This window comes from Polypterus senegalus, chromosome 15 (assembly GCF_016835505.1).
Source record: "Polypterus senegalus isolate Bchr_013 chromosome 15, ASM1683550v1, whole genome shotgun sequence".
Taxonomy (NCBI): Eukaryota; Metazoa; Chordata; class Cladistia; order Polypteriformes; family Polypteridae; genus Polypterus; species Polypterus senegalus.
This window is the reverse complement of record NC_053168.1, coordinates 32,479,739-32,503,423: the sequence shown is the minus strand read 5'-3', so window position 1 is coordinate 32,503,423 and position 23,685 is coordinate 32,479,739. Positions and strand designations below refer to the sequence as shown.

Here is a 23,685-nt window from a genome sequence, read left to right as displayed (position 1 = left end):
GCAACTGGGGCTCCTTCACAGCAACGGCAATATGCCTGCATAATGCTTCACTATGCCTGCCATGTCAGAGGTTTTTCTTTTGTTTTATTTTTTTTCCTTTTAAATCATTCTGGGTTGTGTTTAGACCATTGCGTGTGTGTGTGTGTGTGTGTGTGTGTGTGAAAGAGTGTGTGCATCTGTCATATTGCATCTCACATTTCCAGATATCTATCTATCTAGCTGTTGTCTATCTCTCTATCTAATGAGCTTTTGTAAAGCCAAACATCCATCTGGGACAAATGAAGTTCTGTCTAAAATGTAGTCAATTCCAGAAGTTAAACTAAAATATACATTGTTTGTTATAGCTGTGTTTAGTCATTTTTATGCCGTGTTTATCATTATCTCCAGGGTCACTTTGAAAGTAGAATCTAAACCAGCAAACACACAGCTTGTTAAGATTTTTATGTATACATGTTATTGACATATTTTTTTTTTTTGGAATACCCTTAATGGTTTCAGGACACTGGCAAGTTAAAATTGATCTTTTAAATCTTTCAGTACATTTTTGGAATGTGAAATTTAAAATGTTACACATCAGCTGAGTATGCTACATTTTGATCTAGAAAGAAGAAGAGGTTAAGACAAGGCTAGCTTACTGGTATGAGTCCTAGAGCTAAAGTAATAAACTTGTCATGCCAGTGAGTTTTTTATCTTTTCACTTGGAGCTATTGTCTGTTGTTACAAATAAAAAAAATAGTGGTTTATTAAAAATAAAATGAAGCTGCAGTAAAAATCAAAGAAAAGTGGCTAAGGTTTCTGTTTGTTAGACAACAGCAACAAAGAGCTTAATTTCTTTTAATGTCTTCTTTTTTTATTCTAGGAAAATGATGACATCCGTTCTGCAGCAATCACCTTGCTGGGAAATCTCTCTAGATTTGGAGCAGGAGAGCCTGTTTTTAAAGACCAACTTCACAATGTCTTGGTCAGTCTCTTGCTGCACCTTAATGATCCAAGCCCTGATGTTGTCAAGGTAAAATATTTTTTAAAAAATGAAGCACTTTAATGTACTGTTTTTGATAGTAATTCTGATGTTTATTTGCTCTGCTTTAAGTCTTTCTATAATTGTATTTAAGCATAATTATTTTTATATGCTGTCCAATTTATTATACAGTATCTGATTGAATAAATGGTTTGTTAAATAAAAGATGCTTCTGAAAACTGTGGTCCACTAAAGGAAGAACTGCAGTAATGTAAGGAAATAAAACCTCATTTGAAGGATGTTTTTCAAAGGGCAGTAGAAAAAAAATGCAAACTACTCTGTAGACAGAAATGTAAATTTGCAGGCACCTCAGGTTTTATACAGAAGGCTACAGCTCAGGCAATAATATTAATTTTTACTAGTCAAGAATAGCCAGAGTTAGAATAAAGCACAGGTTCAAACAAATAACAGCCAGATGAGATTGATGCATTTAGTGGATACGACAGGCCTATAGCATGGACGTTGAATGTCGTGCTTTTTCACTTTGTCATAGACGTGATGGACCTTATTGTTGTTGCATTGGGAAACACATAGAAAGAGTATGGGAATCACACATGTTACTATTTTTCATACCATTCTAGACTGTGGTGAGTCTGAGAGTATGAAAGTATATAAGGAGTGTGAATGTGTCTTCCTTTTTGTTGTTCAAACAAGCACTATAATGAAATAAAGACGGAGCAAGAGCATAAGAGGGATTTTCTTGGGCCATATAATAAAAATCATTCCACCAAACACCTTGGCATTTTTTTTTGTATTAATTCTTTATTATATGTCACCAGCAGTTTGTAGGAAGGTAAATTCAAGTATTATTTCATTCATTTAAGATTAATTCCTGCTATCTCTGAAGGTTTTATATTACATGTGACCATAAGCCTCATGCTATATACTTTGGGTGGAAAAGAAAAAGGAATATAAAGTTTTATAGAATTAGGTTTTAGCAGCCATGAGAAGCACATAAGAACTTGAGAGAAGAGAATTTTCAGAGGAAGAACAAATTTTCTGTGTGCTAGTACTTAGAGCCCCCACATATTGGTAGGTAGGAGTCATCTTTAGTCCCTGATCTTTGAGTTTTTTGTGTGTGTTTTTAAACATCAACCGTCATACTATACAACTGCCTGACAGTTTTTTTCTTTGTGTGTTCAGGCTTGCAAGTTTGCAATGCGAGTGTGCGCTCCAGTTGTGGGCTCTGACCAGATCACAACAATGTTTCAAAATCATCTACATGAGGATAAAGGACTCCACTATGGGGAATTTATAAATGATTTAACCAAGTATATTGTAAGTAACATCCAAATAACAGGTGTGGTGAATGCCTTAATTTTACTCTAGAAGTGCTGCAAGTTGTTTTTATCATAAAATAAACTTTTTTTCTGTTAAGTTATCCTTACCACATATTTATTTATTGTATTTTGAGATCTTACTAATTTTGCCATTTAGTGCATTTTAACTTAAATGATTATAAAAGTAGTACATTAAATAAATCTGAAGTATACAGTATAATATATAATGAAACTTTGTTACTTCCACATTTAATAGAACAATAAGTATTGTTTTATTAATTTCAGAAAAGCTCCATTTGAATGATTTTAAATTTGAATATCATAATGTGAGTTTTGAAGAGTATCTAAATAATTCTATGCAGGGAAAACCAGCATATTTTCTGTAGAACTTTCAATATTTTTGAAATTTGGGAGATCATCATTTTTCCATTTACATTTCCATGTTAATTAAAATAATGTGGCAAACCTGATTAATATTTATATGTGTCTTGCAATGCATTTTAAGGAGTTTCAAATCCATTTAAAGACATTAAAATAATCTGTTGCTTATTTGAGATAGCTTACAATGAACTACTGAAAAAGCCCCTAACTAACTGTACATTTTAAAAAGAAAGTTAAATCTACTTAATCCAGATGAGGTTTATGGGGGACCAGAGCTTATCCCAGATGCCTTTTTAGATACCACAAAATAGACAGGAAATTTATTTTCGAAAATCTGAAAATGCATGTGACAGACCAGGAAATGGATAAGATATATTTGCCCATAACCTGAAATTAATTTATGACATCTTAAAATAAATGTGAGATATTTTCAAACTGAATCATGTTTGAGATGTCTGACATACAGTTTAGTATTTTTTACATGCATTTCAGAATATCTTAAAATGATTTACTTACTATTTTAGACAGGGTGCCCTATTGGATTGTGATTGTAATGTATTTTAAAGTGCATTACCAATCCATCAAAATAAACTGTAGAAATTATAACCTATACATTTAATATTTCTATAAATCTGAACTAAAGATTGTAATGTATCAAAATTAGCATTAATTGCATGGCTGATACCAAACTACCCTTTTTGTCATTTTGTCACATAACCTTTGATTTTACTACCCTGAAAATGTGCATTACTACAGTGTTTTCTGGCTGATTTTTAAAAAAACAATGGTCAAGGTTTTTTTTAGTGATCTGGGGCCTCATATATAACATTGTGCGTAGAATTTGCACTATAACATGGCGTAAGCACAAAAGCCGAAATGTGCTTACGCACAGAAAAATCCAGATGCAGGAATCTGTGCGTACTCCAACTTCCACGTTCTTCCGCTACATAAATCCAGGTCAGCGTGAAATGTAACGCTCGTGCACGCGCTTTATGTAACGCCCCAACTCCTCCCAGAATTACGCCTCTTTGTATATGCAAATCAATATAAATAGCCTTTAAGCTCCGCCTTCTGTGAAAACACAATGGGAAAAGGAAGAGGGAAAATGGAAGAATTTCAGCGAATACCAAGTGGAGGCAAAGTCACCGTGAAAAGGCAAGATGTAGCCCACCATCGGAGTGTCATATGAAAGCTTATTAGGGTACAGAGAAAAAAAGGCACACAGTGGGGAAAAAGCACGAAATGTCAACTTCAATCTTGAAATTTCCAGTTTAATCACGTAGTTTATTTTGTTATTAAAATATAAAATCATAAACTTCATCTTAAAATCGTTTAATTAACCAATTTCTCAAATCACATCATAATTAAAGTAGCACATTAAATGCTTTGTTGTGCTTCTTAAACCGTCTCTCTTCCTCCGACAGGACACAGAATCCATTACATTCATGATATTACAGCTCTCTGAATAACTAAAATACTGAGATGTATACGTGATATGTTCATGATGATAGTTAAAGCACGTTATTAAACATGGGTTTCACGGCTCAGTGATTGTGTGCGACCTTCGATGAAATTATTTATTGCAGCAGTATTCATGGGCGGCTCTGTGTCCAATAGGAAAAGTCCAATGTCAATATGTTATCTTATGCACGGTGGATCGCCACACAATCAGCTCTGTAATAGACATTAAGCCATCTGTAAGCTTAGAGCGCCGATTCTTCAGAACGTTTAAGGAACATTGAAATATCTTTGTAGTACATGTTTAATTATTCTATCCTTCACGCCAGTCCCAGTGAAGAATATAGATTATTTAAATGAAGTTAAAGTGTTATCTGTATAATATAATAAACATATTTTGCTGCATTTCATCTTAAAAATGATATTATCATCGTATGTAAATACCCACTTTATAAAGTGGCGCAGGTTGTGTAATATTATAACTGTAGTTCAAGTTTACAGTGAAGTAATTGTACTTATAAGTACAAACAGTTCTACCAGGAGCACTTGATTGAGTGCCTTTGAAGTTCTTGGGATGAAACTGTTTCTGAACCGCGAGGTCCGTACAGGAAAGGCTTTGAAATGTTTTGCCGTGGCTGAGACAGCGTGTTCTTGAAGCTGTATACCGATAATTCTCTTTCCGATCAGCTGCTGCTGTGATTCACACTCAGATACAGTGACATAAATACTCCGAGTGGTGCAGTGAGAGTAATATGCAAAAAGATGATCCGCTGTGGCAACTCCTAACGGGAGCAGCTGAAAGAAGAAGAAGGTGCAGTTAGAGTAACAACGCTAAAGCAGTTATGGTATTTGGAATACTATGGCTATTCCCTGGACCATTATATTGTTACAAGTTAATTACAATCAGGTGCATTACACTAATAAACAATATGCTGTTAGTTTCAGTGTATTTATAAAGCCGCGTCAGGAAAATAAGGAGTAACCACACAGGAACAGTAGCATTGCTTTGACGCTGGGTGCCGCCAGTTTGCAAAACTAAGCGGAGAACTTGCGTATGACAAGGTATGAGGTACCGTGGAAAAGTGCGTGGCTTAAGCCAAGTGTAGGTTTTATACATCGCGATTTGAACGTGGAAAAGTTCTTATGCAACATTTCTGTGCGTACGCACCGTTTGAGGCCCCTGGTATATTCTGGTTTTCTAAACTCCTCATTATGTAGTATTCACAGAATGTCTAATTCTCTATATCTGAAAGACAAACCTCTGCGAGAATCCATGGTTAGTGTGTTTGTGATATTTGAATGTTCACCTTATACTGTAACTTTCCTCCTAGATCCTGAAGTTACTCAGGTTAAGTAGAGTGATGCCTCCAAATTGGCCCAGTGTGACTGAATGTGCATCTGCTCTGTGAAAGACTCTGTTCAAGGTTGTTTCCTGACATGCACCTAATGCTACCATGATATATGCTTTGGCCTACTGCAGGTCTAAATGTAATTAAATGTGTACTGAAAATTGTAGGATTTATGCTGCTGTCATTTTGATTTGCAATGGATACTTTCATATGTGTTAATTAAGTTATTTATTTACTAGGTTTAATCTTATTTTCTTTTTATGTTGGCCTAATCCAGGCATTTTTGTTTTTAATTTGCAGATTCAAGACTTTCCTGCCATGCTAAACTTCTATCACATTACTGTTATACAATTTTTTAAAAGTAATTGGCCTGAAGTTAGAGCCAGTGCAGCAATGTTTATAGGTATGATTATTACAATTAAATATCTGATGTTTTACTTAAGATATTGAATGGTTTAAAATGAAATGAGCACAAAGTCACAATTTGTTTTTCCTTCCAAATTTAATTGCTTCACTTATTTGGACTTTGCTTTCTATTTTGGGTTCAGTTAAATCAAGTCAAGTCAATTTTATTTATAGAGCAAATTTAAAACAACAGAAGTCGACCAAACTGCAGTACAGCTTCCATAAATACACAAATACATATAGTAAATAAATACACCAAAATCAGTACTTGCATACAAGTTTAAAAAACTATGACATTAAGATAAACTTTTAGGTAGACTTATAAGTGATCAAAGTTGTTGCTGACCTAATATGAAAATAGCAGTCTATTCCAAAACCTTGGAGCTGTTACTGCAAAAGTATGGTACCCTCTAGAATTCACGACTATCGGTAACTTCAGGTCAGAGGACCTCAGTGATTGTGAAGGAGAGTAAGAGGTCAGTAAGATAAAAGAAGGCCAAACAATTCAAGGACTTAAAAACAAACAGTAACAGGAAGCTAGTGACAATAAGATAAGATTGGTGTGATGTGATTCTGTGTTCAGGTGCCAGTTAGAAGCCTGGCAGCAGCGTTCTGGACTAGCTGAAGACGAGCAAGGGATAACTGATCAATTCCATTGTAATGAGTTGCAATAGTCAAGCTGAGAAGAGACAAACGCATGAATTAGCATTTCAAAATCGTGTACAGAAAGAAAGGTCTTGACTTTAGCCAATACCTGAGCTGAAAGAAACAAGCTTTAACAATGGAGTTAATTTTTTTTTCTGAAATGTTTACAGTAGTTATCAAAGGGCCAGTATTAACTCCAGGACCACAAGTAAAATCAAATAGTCCAAAACACACAATCTCTGTTTTTTTGTCATTTAAACTAAGAAAATATAGTGACATCCATATTTTAACTTCTTTTGGGCATTCCAATAAAGGTTTTGATCTATTTTGGTAGAAGATGTATCTGTGTATCATCTGCGTAGTAATGGAAAGAAACATTGTGTTTTTTAAAAATTGATCCTAAGTGCAACATGTGCAGTGTAAAAGAATAGCCAGCACCCCCCCCCCCCCATTTTTGAGGGACGCCACAGTTGAAAGGGGCTGAGGATGAGGAGAGATTGCCCATGCTGATCTAAAAGCTTCTGCCTGTGAGGTATTAACAGAACCATTCCAAAGCACTTCCTTAAATACCCACAGACTGCCTAAAACCTGCGTTAAGGATGTCATGGTATCAAAGGCTGCACCACAGCATGTTTGAAAAAGGCTGGGACTGAACCATTCTCAGGATAACCCTTTATAATGTCCAAAATTCTATGCCCAACCACTTCAGAAACAACTTTAAGAAGATGAGTGGAAACAATATTTAACTTTATTAAGTTGTGGGTTTAAGGTGACTAATTACTTTTGCCAAAAAATGGAGAGATACAGGCTCAAACTGATGAAAAACAGCTATACATGTAGGAGGGACAGACAAGTCATCAACAGAGTGTGTAATGTGGGATCTAATTTTAGCAGTTTTTTTAATAAAAAATGGAGAAAATCTTTAGACTGTTGGTGTCATTTCAGGCCATGTAGGAACAGATTGGTAAAGAATAGTGTTTATAGTGTTGAATAACACTAGATGTCTATGACAATTATTTGAAATAATACCTGGAAAAGCTTTGTCGTAGCAGATTTCACAGCTTTCTTGTAATTAGACAAAAAGACCCTTAAAATATCAAAGGACACCTGAAGCATGTCTTTTATCCACTTGCCCACCAACTAACTTAGAATTAAACCCATAGTTTACATTCAGCTCTCTTTAAAAACATTTGTCTTTCTCAGTGCATACACAGGTGGACATTTAGTGGCCTTATCTGAAGTGTTTCACTTATTTCCCTTATCTAAGTATCCTTTTATACAATTTTATAATTACCCTTTTGTCTACTTATCCTGTGTGGGGCTCTTTGCTGTCACCTGTTTGTTTGAGGGAACATTACTGTATGTAGAGAAGTTTCCAAATGTTATTGTGCATTTCTTTCTCACTGTAGTGATGATGTTGGATTCTCCTTTTCCTATTTGAGACATCTCTTTCTGCTACTGGAATACCATTATTCCGTATAGTGGTGTCTGCTTGAAAGGAAGGTGGTTTATTGTATGTGCCAGTGGATCACTGTAGCCTTACTATTATTATTACACTGGTGCTGTTTTACACACAAGAGGGTAAACACATGAGAAAAAATATATAATTCCAAGATAAGTATGTCTGTTTACATGCATGCAGATGAACTGCCTACAAAAATAAAAAACTTTCTTGAAGTTGTGCAAGCTAGGACCACATTTTATTAAAACAATGGCACATGGAAACACTTCACACTCAGACAAACTTTGTGTCTGGCTTGGGATCACTCTAGTGTAAATATGACAGTTTACTGGTTAATGTGGAGTAGTTGGAGAACACCTATGTCGACGTATATAGTAAATACTTCAGAACGTGGGGTTTCCACCAGTGAAGACTCAGACATTTTTGGTTGACTGCACTCCAAGAAAAAAAAATGAAATGATTAGTCTGTTATTGATTAAGTTTTCCAGCTTACATTAGTACTCAACCCCAAAAAACAGACACAGTAGACAATCAATAAAGTACATCTTACTAATTAAAGAAAAGGTAAGATAATATTCAAACAAATTAGTCATATTTCTTTATTCCATAATAAAATAGTTATGATGAGTGTTTTAGGAATAAATTAAAGTTAAAAGCAGATTTCTTTGTTCTTTGGAAGCTGCTTTTAAACCATGCCTTAAGGGCAAGGAAGCAATTGGATTTGTACAAATTTTCACTGGATAATCAGGAACAGGTCTGTGACTGTATGGGAGGTTCAATTTAGGACCCTTCCTTCCCCCTAATATCTAGGTGTCATTTCATGTCGGTCTCCTCATGTTTTAAAGGAGTCAAAGGATTTGCTTAACAGAGTAAATTTCTGCTTAAATCCTATCCTTTGACGGTTTCATACACTATTTGGCAAATGATATATTTGAATACCATGCTTGTCTCATATGACACCTTGCATAAAATGCACCATTACAAAATGCTTTGTAGTTGAGAGGTAAAGAAATGTTTTGCTATAGTAAAAGGTTTTTTTGGGGCACAAAACTTCAAATTGGGTCTCCTCATTGCTTGAAATCTCACACTTTATTTAAATCCTGGATAAGGATGGAAAATCTGGGAAAAAAATGTAATATTGCTGTGTCACAATGAATGCCCATCTGGAAGTTCAGTGCCTATAATGCAGTGACGAGTGATAAGGAACACAGGTGTGTTGGAATTTTGAAACAATTGAGATACACATCTGTGTCAGATGTCTCATCTTTTACATACCACAACAAAGTGGAAAAAAGGCAGAGATTCTCCATACTTCACACAGGCTCCATCTGGAAGCACGCTATTGGCTATTATAAAAAGGGGCGAGCACAACTGTGCTAGAAGGTTGGGACACAGTTAGTAAAGTTCACAAGTCAAGAGATTTTTGGTTGTGTAGATTGACATAGTCCAGGTACAAGATTAGCAAATTGGCAAGTCCGACGTATCTAACAACTAGACATCACGTTATGTAACACTGGCTTTAAGCAGCTTATCAGCTGCATATTTTCTTAAAGAATCAAGAGTCCCAACAATCTAAGTTGTGGACCATGTACTACCTCTCAGTCCTCCCTTGCCACATCCCTAAATGTCCAAACTGGTCCTAGCTAAGCATGCTATTGACTGGGATGCTGGAACCTCTTGCCCATATTCTCCAATTTCTTTCTCTCTCTTCTATTAGATTCTAATACATACTGCTGCATCACCTACCCTGTTGCATCTTGAACTGCAATAGCAAACGTCGTGACACCTTCTACTGGTGTAAAATGGCCCTGCCATTTCACACTGGCATGTCTGTTTGTTTTTTCCTACTAGTATAGGTCTTTGGAGATTTCCAATCTTAATCAAAATATTGTAAAAATTATAGGGGTGTGTTCTGTGGATACTCTAGTTCTTTCTTAAATTCCAGATACAGTACACAGTCTCATAGGTGAAGGATGATGCTTTGTACTCTAACCGAAGTGTCTGAGGCATGTTTGGCTTACAACCTTGCCTTTCTAATTTTCACAGCATGTGTCTGTTTTCTCAATCAAAAAACTATATTGCATGTATGGCTCTTTATTCCTCCTTTTCAACCTAGAGTAAGATGCAAACAACAATACAAGGACAAACACAACTTGTGTAATAGAGTACAGCAGTTTGCCATGCACTCTCAAGTACATAACAATATATATCCGTAAATCGATTGTATATCCACTGCATTATGTTGTAATAGTATTTTAATAGTTAAAATCAATTGTATCTTCTATTTGTATTTTGAACTAAACAGAAACATTATTCATTGTTTCACTACTGATCTGAATGTTGCTTTTTATTTAATTTACTTCAGGATTTTTGCTTGGCAACCTTCCAGAAGAATATTTTTCCCACATGAACATGAGCAATATAACCAAAGGTATGACCTGAGAAGGACAAAAACAATTGTTGCCCTCACCTGTAACATTTATTGTTATGACTGTTATTAAATGTGTTATGTTCCTAAGTGAGCCTTTCTCAAATATTTCAGAAGCAGCTTTCAGGTTCATCATGTGGCATGTACTTTATTAAAATTATTATTAACCTAAAATGTTCATTAGCAAATCTGAACATTCTTATTTTTTTTTTCCCCTGTTACTGGTTTTGCACATTTGATTGAAACCCTTTGTGGTAAATCATTCATGTGAGGCTCATCTCTGTTGTGAGAGATTTATTTCTCAGATATGGTTCTGTGAAAGTCTCGAGACTTCTAGAATCTACTCCAGCCTCATTATTACCTGACATAACAGGAAAGACACTGAGGCCACTGCTACTTGGTATTTGTGTCCTTTTTTATGTCAAATGAGTCAATTATACCTCCAACTAACAGGTCTCATTAAGTAAAGTAGTGGATTCATTCCTGGTAGTGAGGGTAAAGCGCTAGGCTTAAGGGGAAAGCTCATTTACCTTTGGTCTTGTTCACAAGTGTAAGACTGAAAATTGTATTGTGGTAAAATGAGAGAAGAGGGCCTAGACAAGTGCTTTTAGTTTACATATCAGTTTACACTACAGTAAATCTTCATACTTACACGTTGTTCATCATGACTGGTAGAATAATGCAGTACTGAAAGAAAACAATCTTTCTCAGTTGTATTGCTTAACTCCTCTTTCATATAGAATGAAAATCCTGCAGTCCTGAGATGAGTTTGAAAGGAATAATCCAAGGTTATATCTTATAAAGATGCTACCACTGTACTTACATCTTATATGAATCATTGATAATTAGTGTGTGGGGCATATTTGTCATGCGCTCTTTTGCCCACCTTGGAACATTGTGGATCTCCTAGGAAAAAATGGAACTTGGTTTCCTAGTAAAGGAAGCAATATAAACATAGATATAGTAAGAATTCACTTTTTAATTTTATATCATGATCATATTGGGTAGTTTATTAGTAAATGTGTGAGCTATGTCTATCAAATCAGGTGAAATATAATGTAGTTTTAGTCCATTCATTTTGTACTTGTTCATTCTGTCTTTTTTTTTTTAATAGGTCTTGTGCTGTTACTGCAGGATCCTGAGCCACTGGTCCGAGCAAAGGCAGCAGAAGCAATGGGGCGATTTAATCAGTTTTAGGATTTTAGGCAGCAAAATTTACATGCAGTCAGACATGTCTTTGATCATGCATTCCTTACACACATATGGAAAAAGATCACATCTTTTTATAATGTTTTAAACTATCTTTCATTTGAATAATCATTTACATTGTGACCAAAGACTATATTTTCAGTAAAACTTCATAATACACTAGCAGTCTGAAAATACTGTGAGAAGGTAACCATAATGTTTATATTTTAAAAATACTGTGTGTTTACCTTTGCTTATAAGAAATATTATTTTTGTACATATGTCACATGATATGTATGTATGGTTCACTCTGATGTTCAGCTTGCTGTGGACTTTCTGTAATTCATGCTGTACATAAATTTCATAACTTTTCAAAATCAAGATGCTACTGTTGTAGAATGCAACCATAGAAGCAGCAATAAGAAAATTTTTCAATAAATATTTAGAGACTACATTACAAAAATATACCAGTAAGCAGAATCTGTTTTGAGTAAAAAGATTCAGAATGATACAAAATAAATCATCACCATATTTAAAATACCTCAGCCAGTGTTTAGCCTAAATGAAAGTATCAAGCTCCAGGTTTGTCTTTAGAGGGTTTCATGCAAGGTATTCGGTTGGCCCTTATTTATGTAAAGTCAATTTATGGACTTCAGTTAAACAGTCTAGGCTTCCTCTTAAATAAAGCAGGGAATGTAAGGTAAAGGTGTCATATGCATTTTTAAGTAGTATGTAATGTACATGCTGCCGGTAGCAATTGCCAAAGAGAAATTGCTTTCTAACATATCACAGTTTACGTCTATTAACACGAATTCTGTCCCAGCCCAATTAAAATATCCTTGTAGTTGTGCAGTGGTTGTATTGCAGTTTTGCAAGCTTTTATTATTCTTGGAAATAAACAAGAGCTTGCTTTTAAGTCGGGACAACTACTGTAAAACTAGAACAGTAGCATATCAAGTAAGTCTGCACCAAACCCACCTTTTCAATGTATGTTCACTGTTAGTTTTTGCTTAGTTGGTCCACTAACCGGCACATTGTGAAAGAACTGTACCTACAGTTTTGCCAAATAAAGTGTTTAACTACATTTTTTCGGTATATTGGATTACTTGGAACAGTTTGTTCTATAGTGAAGAGTTATTGTAGATTTATATTGTATATATGATATTAAGAAATTTTAAGATCTACATACCTTCTGGTGTTGGTTACCACTAAAAGGGAATGCTACTTAGTGTATAAATGCCACAAGTACAGTATCTAGAAAGTAGAATATCATTTTTGTAATCATTTAGTTTATTGTGCAGCTAATCTACAAGGCTGACTTAATCTAGAAACTATATCCATGATGTTGGACCAATTCCATTGTTAATCAAAGCACCATTTCTGCTTCACTGGCAAAGAAATAATGTAGGCCATTGTTACATTTTGTAGGGCAGGCCATACCAGTATATCATGAATTATTTTTCAATTACATCAGGGTAATATTTCATTAAAGATACATCTCAGATAATGGTGTCTGTTTCCAGTAAGCATTGTTTTGTTTTCAAATAATTAATTCTTTCTGTGTTTTGTCTATTTTATAAAAGTGGCCTCACTATGTCTACCTGAAGCCAGTGGTTGACATCCAATGATTGAAGAAGTTCATTATTTGTCCTTATTGAGATAGAATATTGTAAGAACCCACAAAAGCTTATTATACTGCTGATAATTTGATTTCCCACTTTAATAATAAAGGCTTGCACAGAAAACATTACGTGGGAAAACCTTCATTCTCTCTTCAGAACTTGTCAAACTACCCACACATTACGTTTTGCACTGAACATTAATATACATGCATCATAAAATGAATGTAATGTTGGTCTGCAATATGTTACATGTATTTACACAAGCATACTTTTTTGACAGCATTACAGGATTGTATTTTTATTTTTGCATTTCTAAGTATGAGAACTGTTCTCTTGTCCTGTCACACTCTGGCTTACCAAACTGTGTTATATTAAAATGTGCTGGCTGTCCAGTGGTTTTGGTCTTCCCTTTGATCTATGCCTTCAGGAAAATTATGTGTTCTACAATTGTATAAAACATGTTCTGTGCAGTGGTTTTCACAAGTGCGTACAACAGTTTTATGCCTGAAAACTGCACATCCTGTAACGATCTGCTGCAACAGAAATATAACTGTTTTGTGAATAAATCTCTTGTTTATAGGTATTTCAAAAGGCAGGTTCCATTGTAATGGCCTGGTTTTTTGTGGTAATAGTAAATGTGGTACAAGAAAAGTAAAGAAAAAGTTGCATGGTGTTTTATTTCCAACGTGTATTACAACTTGAAGCTTATTATCATATTTATATGTTATTGGTTCCTTTTTTTGTAAAACATCTATATAAATAAGAATTTGTATGTCAGTTTTATTTATATTTACTTAATGAGCACTTCTTCATAATTTACAGTCTGTATCAGTTTCTATCTATGTAAACACTCATGGCAACAATGCAGGGACAACTAAGATGGTTAGTAAAAGTATTGTCCTTAATATGGGGCTTTTCATTTTGAACTTCAAATAGGAGTTGTGGAGGACTCTCTGTGGTACTGTCTTACCCAGGATTTTATAGTCATCAATTCACAACCTCTTAAAGCATTGTTTATAATATTTGCTGTTTCCTATTGGCACTAGATTTGACCAAGGAGTATTTTAAGGTATAGGACTTTAGCCAGTTAGCCAACAGTGGATATATGGGAGTCCAAACTCTTTAGAAATGGTTGTGCAAACTTTTCCAGCATGATGAATATCAACAACTTTTTTCCTGTGGTCATCAAAATTTCCTTTGATTCATGTTGACACACTTCTGCAATCCTGTGTGGTGAGGACCAGACTTTGATAGTGAAACACACAAATTGATGATCTTTAAGCAGGACATGGATTCATACATTCACATCTGATTGTCAGCCCATTTATTGAAACGCCTGACTCTGATTTCCCTTTCAAATGAACAGATAATCAGACATTCACATGCTTTTTCACACACAAGTACGATACATTGAGTCATTTTCATCAAATGCACATGTATAATATTTTTGTGTAATTCATTTTAGGACTTGCCTAAAAGTCTGATGATGTTTTATGTCATATTTATGCAGAAATAAAGAAAATGGGCATTTACATTATATTACTGTTTTACCTTTAAAATTGTCAACAAATTTGATGATCAGATGCCCTTATACATTGTGATTTGTCTTTGAGTCCACTAATGCATTTTTAAGTTTTTTGGTAAGCATGATGGTAATATCTGCTGCTCAGCTTAGTCAAAAAATGTACACCCTGCTTCTCTCTCTTCCTCTTTGTAAATTCTCTTGTTTGCTTTCTCCATCTCTAGAAGCAGTGGTGGTTGCATTACATGTCTCCCTCTGTCAAGCATCCTCTTTTGCCATTATTTCAAAATGGCGATGCTATCTTGCCCCCTACCACCTACAGTATGTGTCTTGCAGGACTATTTTGTAAAGCAATCCTTGCTTCTTCTTAAAGCCCAGACCTTCATCTTGTTCACTTTAAACTTGGGCACTGCTTATATGTTACCTGGGTTTCGCCAGGGACCCCAGCTGTCATCTCTGCTTGCTAAAATTCACAGGCAGATTACTGCCCACTAGTCTTGGTTTACTGCTAATCTCCAGCTGCCTTTCTTTCTTCTATTCCTACTCTTAAGATTCCTTTCCTTCCTTATTATTTTTCTTCTTCTTTTGCATCTCACCACTCCTTATCTTCCCTCCAACTTTTTGTTCTTAGTAGAATTGCCACCAAGATAGCTCATAACTCTTAATCTCATAACTTGTAGTAAAATGAATCCCAAGGTATTATTTTCAGTACCGTTAACAACATTGTTACACCTTCTCCTCAGCATGTTTTGCTTCTCCCTGATGATGACTATAGTTCATGTCTTAACCATTTTGTGAATAAGGTGATGGACTTGACATCCAAAATCCTCTCTGAATGACGATGTCACTCAATGGCCGGAATCTTTTACTTCGTTCTCTCAGATTTCAGTTAATGATTTACGAGGGACGTTAAAAACATTTCCACACTTGTATATTTTCATTGGAAACGGTGAAGGCGGAAGGATTAGTAATTGTGCATTGACAAGGTTGGCACGATGCTGGGAAAATTGTATCACAAAGGAAGGTGACTATGTAGAAAAGTGATGTGATTTGTTTTTGAAATTCTTAATAAACAGACTTTTAAAAAGTGCGGAAACTTTTTGAATGTCCCTCGTATTTACAATAGTTGGCAAGATGAGACCTGCATCGTCCTCTTTAGAGATATTATCTCCTTCTCTTTTACTTGGTGGCCTTCACCAGCATTGTTCCGTCTTTGCTGTCTATAATCAATAGCTCCCGGAAGTAAGGTTATGTTCACTCCTACTTTAAACATGCCAAGTGTCACAAAAGCCACGATGAGACAAAGCAAGGTTTGGAGCAGCCACCCATATAATTTGGTTTCCTGGCTGCAAAGCGTTCTTTACAAATGATAGCACTGCTGTGCACAAAACTTAGTCCAATACAGAACTGAGGGCATTAGGGAAAAGGAGGAAGTTTTAAAGGGGAAGACAGGAAGTGAGATCATAGGGGTCGGGCTCATTGAGGTCCTCAGCCATTGGTTCGAGCCCGGACGTGACATCACAGGGGCCGGAGCCAGCAAGGCCTGCAGGCAAGGAAGAAAAGAGTCAGTGCACTCTGCCACATCCTGGTATGTCTCAGAACTGTCCTTACCCGAGCCCTTTAGCTGCCTCCCATGCGCACGTGTGTGACACAAGGTAATCCCTTTATTAAAAGAACCTCATCTCGATCCTAGCTCTGTGTGCAATTATCAGCCAATTCCAAAATTACCGTTTGTTAGTATAATATTAGAAAAGGTTGTTGAATTCCAAATTAAATCTCTATTACACCATTTACAGATGTTTGATCCTTTGCAATCTGGTTTTCTAAGGCAGCACTCTACTGAGACTGCTCTTTTAAAGGTCTGTAGTGATCTCCTAATGGCTTCTGATGCAGTGAATTGTTCCGTACTCGTTTTACCCGACCTTAGTGCAGTCTTTGATATTGTGGATCATAGCATCTTACTTAATAGGCTTAGCCAGTTTCCTGGTATTTACGACTCTGCCTTAGACTGGTTTTCAGCCTACTTATCAAAAAGGAGCTTTTTTGTTAGTAAGAGTCATTTTTCTTCTTCCACTGCTTCTCTAAACTGTCCGGTTCTCCAGGACTCAATCCTTGGTCCATTGTTACTTTCATTTTATATCCTTCCTTTGGCTGGGATCATTCAAATTTTTAAAGACATTTCTTATCACTGTTAGGCTGATGATATTCAGCTGTATATTTCTTTTACACCACACCAGCTCAATAAGTTGTCCACCCTAGTTGATCGTGTTTCACAGATAAATCTCTAGCAATTTCTTACATTTAGAATCCAGCAAAACAGAAACCATGATTATGGCTTTCCCTTCATCTTTCTGCATGACTGCGGCGTCCAGTGTTCTAAACCTTGGAGTTATATTTCATTCCTCTCCAAGTTTTAATTTGCATGTTAAATTTATTTTTCATTCCTGTTACTTTAATTTAAGGAACATTTCAAAACCATGTTTTATAGTTTCATCAGTGGAGCTGGAAAAATTGTCCATACATTTGTTTCCTTAAACTTAGATTATTGTAAGGCATTCTTTACTGGCTTGGACAATGCATAACGTTTGTGTCTTCAAGCTATAGAAAATGCAGTGGCCAGGTTGCTAACACATTCTAGAAACAGAGATCATATTACACCCATTTTATACTCTTTGCATTGGCTTCTGGTGGATTTTAGGATTCGTTTCAAATTTCTGGTACTTGTTTATAGAGCATTGAACGGCCAAGCTCCAGTCTATTTATCCAGTCTCGTGCACTTAGGCTCAAAATCTGTTGGTTGTTCCACATACGAGATTAAAAACAAGGGGCTGGATAGAGCCTTTCAATCATACGCACCCAAGATTTGGAACAATCTGCCTCTTCATCTTCACATGGCTGACTCTTTTAAAGAAACAGTTAACAACTTTCATGGTTAGCCAGGCTGTTGCTTAGTGTCTTATTGTTATCAATTTGATTTTAATTTTCTTTTTTTAATGTGTTTGTTACATTTTACTCTACTTTGTATCTTAATGTGTCTATGTCTTGCCTAGTTTCATCTTTTTTTTGTGACTCCTTGCCTGCGAAAGGCGCTTTATAAATAAACTTTACTTACTTAATTTACTTACTCTAGTAACTAGGCTCCTGCTGATAGTCTACCAAGTTACTTTCTACTGAAAATCCTCTTTATTTAGTCAAACCTTAGGCTCCCAGCAGTTTCAGTAATGAGATGTGGTGGTCACTGGTAGATTTGGTGTGGGGCTGGCGGGTGATCCTCACCATAATCTGTCCATGTTGGGGCCTGTCCCAGCAAGAACTGGGCACAAAGCAGGAATTCCGTCTTAATTCAGTCTTAATAATAATAATAATTCATTACATCTATATAGAACTTTTCTTACTACTCAAAGTACTACCACACAGGGAGCACCTGGGACCCAAACCCATGATTTCTTTAATGCGCTGGCTGTGGGTGCTGCATCTCCGTGTCTCCTCTTGATTGCCAAGGCACCTCTAATGTTTAAACAGTAGCATCATTTTTTATAACCAAGCAGGCTTGCTTCATGGATGGATTTAGTGGATGATTGTCATCAGGGATTATTGTTCTGCTATTTCATTATTATGCCAAACATTTTTTAATGATGTCTCTTTGGAATTTTGCTTAATAAAAGTTTAATCACAAATAAATATACAGTGCTTATCTGCCTTTGATTTAGTAGTCAGTTGTTAAACATGTAGATTTTAGAAAATGTGTGTTAGAAGAACATTTTTTGCCAATTTTCACGAGGTAAACATTCACTGTATATTCTCCTTGTAATTCCAAAAATAGAATTAGTGATTGTTTCTGTGTTTATTTGTTTCCTGAAACCCCTTAATTGACATAAGGATCATGGGGACAGCTTTCAGTCACTAATTGGCCCAGTATGTTAGTCTTTGGGAAGTGAGGGAGAATGATCTTAGACAAAGGAAAAAGTCACAGACAGTGGCTGGGAGAACTGAAAGTCAGGACACTGGGGTTGTGAGGTAGTAGTGTTGACCATTACTCCACTGTGCCACCCCTGAAATGATTGTATAAAATCTTAGTTTGACAGAACTGAATGTGCTTGCTAACCAACTACATTATTCAGCTGTCCAGGATGAGCAAACCAGATTAAAGGTCATTCCAGGGTGTAAATGTAATTAAAGTCTGCTGAAATTCCGGTAACTGCCTGAATTGCACTGGTAAACATTAGTTTGTCTGTAGAGCGCTAGACCTATGACAAGGAGTACATTATTAGTAGTGACATCATTTATCTTATGTCCAAAAGTATATTCTGAGATTTTTCAGATAAAGAAGATGAAAATCCAGAAGTGCTGAAGAGTGGTGCCGTGTTGCTTATGGATGAACATTTGCTTCAGGTAAGAATTTCACTGTACTCTGTTCATGACAGTAATGACCCTATAAACTGTAAGTGATACCTTTGATTGCCTGTGTTGTTAAAAAAATATTGAGGATATAGAAGGTCATTATATTATGTTAATGTATGCACATTCAAGTAATGTAATAAATTATTAATGAAAGTAAAGCAAGTGATAAATGCATTGAACAGAAGTAAAGCAATAGACGGCTTTTAGATACTGAAGTGACTAAAATGTACATGCTGTGCCTACGCATTAAGTGAACTGCCACCCTAACAAACTTGACAGTTTGGGTTGAAGAAGGGAGCAGGAGAAGAAATGTGTCTTGAATGGAGCAGAGTGGTAAATCAGAAGTTCTGCAAAATGCTCAGCCTGGCTTGAAGTCAAAATGAGGATTGCTAATACAGTATATGTATACCAAAGAAACACATCAAAATTGCATATAAACTTTGTTTGGTGCCGGCTTATAATGCATCACACCAGTGATGTCATGCAGCGTGACCTCCCGAACCACATGAAGTACATAAAACTCATCTTTATAAATGACATTCACTAGCAAAACATAAGGAGTGAGCCCAAACTGCTAGGTAGTGGCTCAGTAGTTTTCATAGATTGCAGATTCCAAGTCAAGTGATGAAAAAATGGCATCAATTAATATCCTGTTGTTAGTTGTCAGTTGTGGAAGGTCTGCGGCTAATTGTTCCTTATAATTCTTAAACATTATATTTTTGTTCAAAAGGTAACATTTATGTTAAATTCCACTCACAGAAGCAACCGACCTGATGGCGAGTTCCCAGGCTCACATGCGACTCTGATGGCTCAGGGATCAGCTCTGCTGTTGTGAGCGGCTAAATGACGTGTAAAAATATAGAGTTGGAATAACTTCTCTCAAGGTAAATCTGAGGGAGTACTTTTGAGCGATGTTCAACAAGTTTCCGCACTTTTTTTTTTAAATTACTTATTAAGAATTTAAAAAAATCACTTTTCTACATAGTCACCTTCCTTTGCAATGCAATTTTACCAGCGTCGTACTAACTTTTTAATGCTATCAGTAAAAAATGCTTTTGGTTGAGCACGTAGCCACTGATGCCCCACTGCTTTCACATCATGATCATATGTAGCTGGACATCCGGAGCGCTCTGGATCCATCACACTAGTACGGCCATTTTCGAGCATTTTAATCCACTCATAGGCAACTCTTCAAGAGAGAACTTTATCCCCATAATGAGAACACATGCGGAGGTAAATTTGTGCTCCCGGTACACCTTCTGCCCACGAAAAATGTATGACAGAACACTTGTTCTTTGGTGCAATTTATAAGTTTTGCAGCCATTGTATACTAAACTGCAAGGGCAGCCAGCTTGCCAGACAGAACTAGTCACATGATACTCTCACACACGACCAATTACTACTCCTACCGCCTTCACTGTTTCCAACGAAAATATAAAAGTGCGGAAACTGTTTGAATGACCCATTAGTAATTGAGATGTCATAGAATGTGTCTTTTTAATTTTCTAAATTTTACCATTGGTTTTTAATTGAGTGCTTTGAAAATGTTAAAAACCTACACAACACTTTTTATTTAAATTATCTATATGAAAATTGAATGTTTCTGACAAATTTCCTTGGATAATAAGTTTACCAAATTTCAATGAATTCACTCTAGTGGGAGCCAAGCTGTATTGTGCAAAAAGACAGACAAACTGACATGGCTACCACAGTAGGTGCTTTCACATTTTACGTGATCAAACCTAAAAATGTTGAACTATTGTCTTATACAAAATCATGTGTGTTTGCTTAATTGGCTTCTCTGAATTGCCAGAATGAGTGAGCCTTAGTTTGTGTTGTTGGCATGTCGGGCAATGGACTGGTCCAGTATGAGTAATAATTCTGTGGTAGGGAATATTAGGAATTAATATTTTGTACTTTTGGAAATTGTAATTGTCTTTTCTATTGATTAATTTTATTACTATGATGATGACATCACTGTTACGGACTATAAAGCGTTTCAGGATTGTTGTGAGCTAAAGTAGTAGATAGATAGATAGATAGATACTTTATTAATACCAAGTAACTATCATGATTAGAATTTTGCGTTTTATTTTATTTTTTTTAAATGTTTCCTTTGCCGTTAAAAATCATCAAGACCTCTCTTTGGGAATTTTGAAGTTCAAGGAACCTCTTGTTCACATGTCTTTTTTTTTTTTTTGTTGCCCTCGTGTTTTTCACAATGCTGAAAATTATTAACAGCTACAGCCTTGTGTGCAGCTAAGCTGCAGAAATGTCTGTGTCACCATCACTGAATTAATTTTGTTTTCCAAGATTGACTATAGCATGTGTCACTTTGCTGATAATGGACACTCTATGTTGTGTTTAGTGCAGAGCACCGCCATTGACTTCAAATCATTTAGGAAGCACAGTATGTTTGTCAAGGAATGACTTCTGGAACCTCTTGTAAAGATGAACAATGAGAAAATTTCTTATGAAATGCGAAGCAAAGTGGATAGCTGGTAAATATAAAATACCAAAATACAGTTCAGACCTTTATATTTTATTGATGCAATAGTATGACTATCATAGTATGGCCAATATCTTTGTTCATTTGTTGCTATACGATGCTAGAAAGTGCAAGCTGTGCTGCATGTAGCATTTCTCACAAAAAGTGACATCAAGTGACAGAAATGTGCAGGCTAACATCATGACAAACAAGTCAAATATTGTCATAGTCTGGTATTATGCAGCATCTTTTAGTTAAATAGTACCTTAGTGGTGTTAGATATTAGATAAAGATGCTAGAATTTCCAGTTGAATTTAAATTAAATACATTATTTTTTAAAAGTTGTTTACATAATACAAAGAAGACCCCTATCTGAAACTAATTAGGTGCTTAAAGTGACTATCGTTATATTTAATACAAGATTCTATAGGACATGTAACAGTTTAACAGCTGTTGATTAAAAGCCAATTACAATTTCCAAACCCCGTTGGTTTAAGTTGTGCTTTTCTGCGATGACATTAAATATCATAAAGAATTCCTTTTTGCAGCACACATTTGAAAGCAGCACACAGACGAGTATCCACTGCTGTTCTCCTCTGCAGCACTGAGTATTACTGATTGTTATTTGGCTGACATCTTTATCCAAAGCCACTTACAAAATTTAGGATTCAATTGGTTACATTTCGTTTGTTCCTCCAATTGCAGCAGAGGCAGGTGAAGTGACTGGCTCATGGTCACAGCGTCAGTAGTGGAATTTGAACCCACAAGCTCAGGTTTTGCAGTCCAAAGCCTTAATCACTTTGTCACCCTGCCTGCAGAGTATTCTACAAGAAGAATTGTTTTCATGCCAGATAATTACATTTAACTTTGCACCATTGTGCAAGTATAATGCATAAACTATCCTAAATCTGATTAGTCTATGCTGAGTAATTGCACTTCAAATTCCCCTGTTCCTTAAAGATTTACACAGTGATATTTTCCTCAAAGACTGAAAGCAGTAGAAGGATTCCCCATCCAGTCCATAAGCCACAGTTTTGCAAGAATAATAAAAGCCAGGGTCTCTTGTGGTCCTTGTGCATCATAGATGGCAGCTGCAAGAGAAGAGACAAACACATAAATTACTAAAGCAGAAATAATGCCTATAGAATCGTAATGATATACTCAACAAGTAAAAGGAAAAATAACATAAATAAAGTACACATGGACTGTTTAACAAATATGGACAAGTGATGGCCCATGGCAGAGATGAAAAATGACTCCTAATGAAATGCATCATGATCAATGGAATCAGTTTTTATCCTGTAAGAATGTAAACGGATGAAGTTATTGGATTACTAATTGAAAAGTTTTGTACAGTGCAGGGCAGGCTGATGATCTCAAATGCAAGAGCTTGATGCCAAATCCCCCAGTTGATTGCAAATCATTTTCAGTGATTTCATTCTAATTTAAATCACATGCTTTCCAAGTACACACATTTTCCATTCTAGGTGTACACTACAGTTTTTTAGTATATTGTGAGCTAATTTGAGTTCTTCATCTGCTCATCTTTCCACTGTTTATTTGCTTAATAAATCAAACATTAATTATTTTGAGATCTCTCTATCTGAATTTAATATATGGCCTGAAGCTCCCATCATGGGGCGCAATAAGTGGATTTAGGAAATAGCTGAATATACAGTGGATTGAGAAAGCATTTGGAGCCCTTCACTTTCTGAGCACTTTGTTGTGTTACAGATTTAATTTTAAATGGATAAATATGACAGTATTGCACATCAATCTGTACTCAATATTCCTTAATGACCAAGTGAAAACATATTGTCAGAAAGGTTTGCAAATTTATTCAAAATCAAAAAAGGAAACCTCTCATTCACATTCAAACCCTTACTGCAGTACTTTGTAGAAACTCCTTTGGTAACAATTCTAGGTCCTTTTGAATTTTTTCTTTTTTTTTTTACTTTAACTGATTTTGCCCCATTTTTTCAGCCTGTGCAGGCAGCAAGCTTGTGTTTTGAGTAGGGGTTAGGCAGCCAGGGTGAGG

General features: G+C 35.7%; 2 protein-coding genes across 4 annotated transcripts in view; one reads left to right on the top strand and one right to left on the bottom strand.

The window, feature by feature from the left end:
• Window positions 1-13,887, top strand: part of mroh1 (maestro heat-like repeat family member 1) — a 126,117-nt gene extending 112,230 nt beyond the window's left edge. For both annotated transcript variants that reach the window (XM_039737601.1, XM_039737600.1), the window contains 5 exons: window positions 860-1,009; window positions 2,162-2,296; window positions 5,787-5,889; window positions 10,364-10,429; window positions 11,541-13,887. In XM_039737601.1, the coding sequence (XP_039593535.1) occupies window positions 860-1,009; window positions 2,162-2,296; window positions 5,787-5,889; window positions 10,364-10,429; window positions 11,541-11,623 (537 nt within the window). In that variant the 3' untranslated portion in view covers window positions 11,624-13,887. The remainder of the gene's footprint in view (window positions 1-859; window positions 1,010-2,161; window positions 2,297-5,786; window positions 5,890-10,363; window positions 10,430-11,540) is intronic.
• A 7,798-nt stretch (window positions 13,888-21,685) lies between these two features.
• Window positions 21,686-23,685, bottom strand: part of slc39a4 (solute carrier family 39 member 4) — a 90,271-nt gene continuing 88,271 nt past the window's right edge. For both annotated transcript variants that reach the window (XM_039737243.1, XM_039737244.1), the window contains one exon: window positions 21,686-22,738. In XM_039737243.1, coding sequence (XP_039593177.1) covers window positions 22,610-22,738 — 129 coding nt within the window. In that variant the 3' untranslated portion in view covers window positions 21,686-22,609. The remainder of the gene's footprint in view (window positions 22,739-23,685) is intronic.